Here is a 7,223-nt window from a genome sequence, read left to right as displayed (position 1 = left end):
CAGTGGTTGTAATTGTGATGTGTTACTCCTGTTGCAGAGAGTTGAAATCTATAATATGACAACTCCTAACAGTCAAGTCCCAGTCAACATTGTGAATGGTGAAGGATTCCGGATGTTCAGCAACATTTGGAAAGTCACAGATTTCCTATCAGAAATATTTTTTATCAGATACTTTTTAGGAAGAGGCAAACTGGGAAAAGGAAAACGTAAAAGCAAAGCATTATGAAAAGAAAGTTTTGATCAACTTAATATAGTGCTCATTCATTTTCACCATGGTGGCACAGTGGTTAGAATGCAGTATTGCAGGCTACTTCTGCTGACTGCCGGTTGCCAGCAGATTGGCAGTTCAATTCTCACCAGCTCAAGCTTGATTTAGCCTTCCATCCTTCCGAGGTCGGTAAAATGAAGATCCAGATTGTTGGGGGCAATATCCTGACTTTGTAAACCGCTTAGGGCTGTAAAGCACTCTGAAGCGATAGATAAGTCTAAGTGCTATTGCTATTTACTGAGGTATTCAGCTAAATATGCTCTTTTTTATCATGCAGATTCCTCTAGATTGGAAGAAGGGAGTATGTGGGCCATAGCAGTTCAGTAGCACAATCTCCTACCCTTAGTATAACAGGTCCTATCTCTGCCTAAACTAATTGCAATAAACTGGCAAAAGTTCTTTTATACATCTCAGTTTCTGTACAAAACAAAGATAATGGGCAAATCAGTCAATGTACAAAAAGGAGTCAATGGCTGTTGGTATTAGAAAGAGGTCCAATTAAAATGCTTTGGGCTGTTTTTTCATGGTTGGCACACTATAGTGAATTATAAACTAACCAGATAGGCTAGGTTTGCACATTGCTAAGCCATGAAACAAACCAAGAATGTTTGTTTAAAATTAAACATATGAGTACATCTGTTAGAACTTTATCTGACCTGGTTAAACATTTTGGGTGAGGATAGATCTTTGTGTTGTGCATCCAGATCATGACCCTGTGATTGCGGGTGCACTGGGATGGCTGGAACTCCAGTGATACTGTAACCACCATTCATTCAGTGCCATCATTACTTGTAATGGCCACTGGCTGAATGGTTATACATTGAGAACCTGTAAACTCTGTATTTGGGATTTAACATCAATCTTTACCCTGTTTTCATGAATATACCTTTTTCCTTCTGTTATATTAATTTAATAATTGGAAATCTGTCTAGTCTGTACAGAGATTTTGAGGACAGAATGTTCTTTTTGAATTAGATCCGCTGTCCAACTCCTGGTCTGTCTAGAGAATTGTATTTTCTTTTAGATTTTTCTTTCTTAAACTAATTTGTAAGCTGCTGTATGACCAGGATCTGGACAGCTCTGTAATTATCCTCCACCTTGAACGTCTACCTTTTCATACTACATTTCAAAATAAGTTTTGGTCTTTACATTTTACATTTTCGGTTTTTAATAAAGTTTGATTCTATATATATATAAATCATGTGAGATTGGTTTGTCTCTCAAAGGGAGAAGTAGGATTGAATCCTGTAGCCACCATTGCTCGATCCTATGCAGTAAGGAAATGGCATTATATAAATTATTTGAACTTTTTATTTAGATAAAGGGCAGCATTGGACGTGACTGCTTTTTTCCTCTCATGCCAAGACTAAACATTGTATACCAAATGAGGTAATTATCCCTTACCCCACCCCAGAAGATGGATTCTGGCAGCAGGAATTACCAAGCTGCTAAACCAACAGAGGAAATGGGATCGGAGTTTGAATATCAGAGATAGTAATAGCACCTAGACTTATATACCGCTTCACAGTGCTTTACAGCCCTGTCTAAGCGGTTTACAGAGTCAGCATATGGCCCCCAACAATCTGGGTCCTCATTTTACCGACCTTGGAAGAATGGAAGGTTGAGTCAACCTTGAGTCAGTCGGGATCGAACTCCTGGCAATGGGCAGTTAGCCTGCAATACTGCATCTAACTACTGCACCTCCACAGATCCTCTGGAAGAGGTTTTAGAACCTGCAGCCATCAGCAATTCATAATAGAGTGGATTTATTTTTATTATAGAAAATAAAATGTATTGCCTTTCCATTCTTATGCTTAAAATGCAGATTACTTTATGATTAAGGTAACATTGACAGTGAGAGCAACAAATGACTTCTGATAATGGCTTGATCCCGTCTTCAAATTTTATTTTCTTCCACAGCAGTGCAAGAGTCCTCACTGTTTCAAGCGTGAATTGCTATTTAAAAATAAGGTGCCAGACTAGTGAAATTCAAATCTTTCTTCAGAGGCAGGCTGTTCTCTTTAATGTTCTGCAAAGGTTTTCACCTGAACAAATCTATTTTAGATTAGTGTAGAAAGAGCTCATAGTTTTTTTTCCACAATGCTCAGAAATCAAATATTACCATGTGAATGTTAGTGGAAAACTCACCACTCAGTTTTGCATACAAAGATTAAGGCTGGAACGGCTTGCTTTGTGGAGTGTAATTAATTCAGGGATACACTCTTCAATCAATAACTGTCCAGGGCTGAGAGAAAGTATTTAAAGAGAAGACTTGGCAGAATTTGACAAAATAATTAACTGCAATTTTTTTCCAGTGAATTGAAACCATAGCTATGATTTCTGAAGAACTGGAAACAATGAAAAAAAACCTAAAATGTAAAAAAGGCAAATGGGATTGCTTAATCTCCAAAATCAATGACCAAATTGATTGGTGGGGTCTTTTTATGGTGGCTCCTAGAACAAATTTTGATTCCTGAGCGTCTCTGAACATGTAACAGACAGAAGAAAGAAAACCAGAACATTTTTTTCTTTGAAACGTTTTTTTAAAGAAACTGCATACATCCAAGACAATTTAAATACCATGCAGTTTCAGTATGTACAAATTGAAACTCTAGATGTAGAGATTCACTTTAGTGTTTTCTCTAGATATTTACATTTTATCATCGTTTTTTCATACAGCCATAATCTGTTAAATTACAATACTGGAAGATCACAGTCTTGACTGTCACCACATTCACTCCTATACAAAGACAAAAACTATGTACATTCATTTGATGGGAAGAGGGCCTGGGAAATGTACCGGTTTCAGAATAACTTGGAGAGCAACTGGAATCCTCATTTCTAGTCCTGCAACCATTAAATTAAGCTGTCTAATCAAGTTGGATGCAGGACTAACTTGCAATCCTGTGTGCCTTTTGCAAGATTTACAATCATTCTTTCATAAAGATTAGGGGGGAAAATAGTTCCCCCAGGAGTGGAAAATAGATGCCTGTGAGAGCTTCATGTGAACAACAAAGGCTTAGAAATAAACTCAATATGCTAGGAAAAAGACTTCTCGTCTCCCTGTAAATAAAATACACCCTACTCAAGCCCTGGTGAAACGAATGGGAGTAGGGCAACAAAAATAGCTTGTTGCCCATATCCATAGATTTTAGTGGTGAAAATAGTTAAATTTGGCATAGCAGTAGGGTATACTTGGTGTTTCAGCTGACTCTGCTTTAGAAAGACCAAACACCATTCAATCTTCAAAAATAAGCTATTTTTCACCAAAGAGTTTTAGGGAATAATCAGTTATTTAAACATTGAGTTGGTGGGACCTCAGCTGATAACTTCGACTTTTTGAAAATGGACAAAGAGTTTTGCCCAATTCAACGATTTGAAACTTGTATGGATGGTAAGGATTGGAATAAAATATTTTGCACACAAAAGCCTGAAAAGATTTGTATGCAGAAAGCAAAACAACCCTCCGTTTTGATAAGCTACACACCATATGGTTCCATTGTATGAATTAGTTATGCCCTATTTCTTGATTCCATCCATTTACCTGCATAAAAATAAATAAATAAAGGAGTTACTATTCCTTGTGTCTTCAACATGGACAAAAATGCTTTCACTTTTATGGAAGATGATGTAAGAGAAGGAATGGCAGTAGCTGGGGGCAGAGTGAAAGGGGGATCAGCCTAGAATCTCTACATAGTTCAAATGAACTAAGTCCAATCCTCCGTTGAGTGTCATTGACCCTTATCTAACTCTAAACAAGTGCTGACCATTAGCTGAGAAGATTCTTGTGCATGGGCTTTTAGCAGTTCAATCGAACCTTCATGTGTGGTCCTGGTCTTTTACTCTTCATAGGTAAAGAGGCAGGAGACAGGAACTACCTGGATTGTGAGCAAAGTGGAGTTAAAGTCATCTGGAAATTCAGATGTGCGGAGAGGATCAGTTCTGTAACCTATTAATTCTTCTCAAAAAGGAAGAAAGAAAAAAAGATAATCCGTGGTGGTGGGAAGAATAAGTCTTTGAACAATGGGGAGGAGCTTCACCCAAGGGTTGGTGGACTGAAAGGCTGGTATGGTGGGCAAGCAGGTCTCCATTATTTCATAACGCTATGAAACTATGACAAATGAAAACTGGCTATGTTAAAATGACAGTTTTCAAGGTATGAAAAACAGTTTATTTGCCATAGATTTGCTCTGTGCAAACCAGGCAAATTAATTAACATTTTCACTACCCTCCCATCTCCACAGTCCTAGCAATTCACCCAGCTACAAGCCCACCTACTTCATCTGCTGACCACTAGTGGTGTCGTAATCTTTTTTTTTTTTTTTGCATTTTTTAAGTAAAAAAAATACATGTACTTTTATCTAAAAACAAAGTACTCTTACTTCATCTCCTTTTTTTCTTATGCCCAGAGTAACATAACTAGACAAAACTAAACTGTATAAGAAAAAATGGATTTTCTTAGTCTAGTTTAATCACCTATTCATTGGAACTCAGGATTGTAATGGGCACTGCAGTGACTCAGGTTTTAGTTTAGAGAAGAACCTGAATCATTGCAGTCACCCATTAAAATGTGCTTCCATATACATGTTTTCTAAAAGAAAATTTATCAACCACTCATGATTTAATCCTAAATAGATGAAGCCCACTAAAATCACCTGAATTTAAGTAGCCATCACCTTAGAGGAGACCCACTGAAATCAATAGTACTTAAGTTATTGTCTATTTAAACTCTATTCACTATAACGGGTCTCCTCTAAGTACAACCACATTTGGATCCCAGATTATAGTCTTATACCAGCGAAGGTCTGAGAATTAAAGCTGTCATATCTATAGTGATTTGTATGGATGGCCAAAAAGTTCAAGATGGCAAAGTTTCTACCTAAAAGGCATAATCAGATATGTTTAATCTGAACTAGATGTAGATGTTAGTAGATATCACCAAAGTGTTTTGATACAGTGGATTCATAATTCTTTCCAATGTGCAAAGATAAACTTATTAAGAGAAGACCAATACCTTAAACGTGAAATAATATAATAAAATAAAATATAAAATATAATAAATAATAACAATATCACATCTCTAGCCTTTTGCTAAATGCTTTGGTTCTCAATTTAAGACTCAGCCATTCACAACAGCATATTTAGTTATACCAAGAAGCACTTTGAAGAATAGAAATCCCTCCTGTTAAAAGAAGAAAAGAAAAATCAACATCCAAGCATACAGCATAAAGTCAACCTTAGGGTTCTCTTTAACTTGTGCCTTTTCTGTCTTGCACATTAATGAATTGGAAAAACCTATGTAAAGCTGACAGGCCACGCCAGGACAAGCTAGGCTATCGAACTGCTACACAGGACCATATGAAACATGAAATAGTCAGCAGGGCAGAAGGCAGTATGACACGTTCCACTGTAGAAAATAAGCTTGCTATGAAAAGTTCTTCAATCTCGGACTCTTCCAAACATTGCAGCAAAAGAATCATTTGAAGAGGAGAAATGGATGATGAAGAATCCTTCTTGGTCCTGTAGAAATCAAGAGTATCCACCAGTCAGCCGAAGATCTTCCTGGGGGTGGTGGGGCTTGGAAAGTCAAAGTGAGATGGATCCTTTGAGGTGGATTCTATTTCCCCAGTTCACCCCATCAAGTTCTAAGGTGCTCCACACAGAATGAAATGCTTGGTAGAAATGTTGTTTCAGAACAGTGACTGTGTCCAGCAGAGCTTCTGTCAGTGCCAAATACCAAGGGTCTCAGCTTCCTTCAGAGATGAAAGAGGACTGACGGGCTCCAAACAAAGACCACTAATGTGAATGAATGGCTTGGGAACTCCACACAGCAGCATTTAAAATATAAGTGCCAACTCCAGGCATGATTCTTGCCAAGATAGCCTCAGTTGCTGAATGTTGTGCCAACAAATTGTATGAGAAAGTTATTCCCAGGATGAGAAAACTCACGTTTCCTGCATGTTTTTATAGGTTTTAGAAAGGCAGTTCAGAAGATTTACCACTGTACGTAACAGAGAAATGAATGACATCAGCACTTATGGTTCTTTTCCATTACGTTCTCAAGATGGCAGCATATTCAGTTCCTATGGTCTGTGAAACCTAAAAAAGTGAAGAAAAAAAGCCCAGACAAATGAGATAGATTACTACCAGCATTAGCACCCATACTCAGAAGAATCAAAGTGACAAAACCAACCAAACAAAAACTGGCTTAGTAATTAGTAATTTTAAAGAAGGGGCTTTATTTACTATAGTGTTTAAGTCAAGGGTCTCCAAACTTGACAACTTTTAAGACTTGTGAACTTCAAGTCCTCAGCCAGCCATGTTGGCTAGGGAATTCTGGTAGTTAGTCCATAAGACTTAAAGTTGCCAAATTTGGAGACCCCTACTTTAAGTAAAATATGTGGCAATGTACTTGCCTCAGAAAATGGCAGACAATGAAACTATCAGACCATAGACAGGGCTGACTCCCAGTAATTACTTATTCAGCAAGCTACATAGAGGACATGAGAGAACAGATAGCATTGATGTAAATATCACACACAAAATAGTATTTCCCAGCCTGACACATTCTATATAACTTGAAGCTGTAACTTCCACAACTCCCAGACAGCAGTCCCAACATAACTGATGGTTGCCAAGCAGTGGTGGAATTCAATTTTTTTTACTACCGGTTCTGTGGGCATGGCTTGGTGGGCGTGGTGTGGCTTGGTGGGCGTGGCAGGGAAAGGATACTGCAAAATCTCCATTCCCACCCCTCTCCAGGGGAAGGATACTGCAAAATCCCCATTCCCTCCCCACTCCTGGGGGAAGGATATTGCAAAATCTCCATTCCCACCCCACTCTGGGACCAGCCAGAAATTGTATTTGCCGGTTCTCCGAACTACTCAAAATTTCTGCTACTGGTTCTCCAGAACCTGTCAGAACCTGCTGAATTTCACCCCTGATGCCAAGCTCT

General features: G+C 38.2%; 1 protein-coding gene across 5 annotated transcripts in view; it reads right to left on the bottom strand.

Moving 5' to 3' along the window:
- Positions 1-2,157: 2,157 nt before the first annotated feature.
- PHACTR1 (phosphatase and actin regulator 1) overlaps positions 2,158-7,223 on the bottom strand; it is a 258,904-nt gene continuing 253,838 nt past the window's right edge. For all 5 annotated transcript variants that reach the window (XM_060682103.2, XM_060682105.2, XM_060682106.2 and 2 more), the window contains one exon: positions 2,158-6,367. In XM_060682103.2, coding sequence (XP_060538086.1) covers positions 6,352-6,367 — 16 coding nt within the window. In that variant the 3' untranslated portion in view covers positions 2,158-6,351. The remainder of the gene's footprint in view (positions 6,368-7,223) is intronic.

Source organism: Pantherophis guttatus, chromosome 3 (genome assembly GCF_059756535.1).
Source record: "Pantherophis guttatus breed Tessera chromosome 3, ASM5975653v1, whole genome shotgun sequence".
In the NCBI taxonomy this organism is placed as follows: domain Eukaryota; kingdom Metazoa; phylum Chordata; class Lepidosauria; order Squamata; family Colubridae; genus Pantherophis; species Pantherophis guttatus.
The sequence above is the reverse complement of the archived record's forward strand: the minus strand, read 5'-3'. Positions and strand labels throughout refer to the sequence as shown.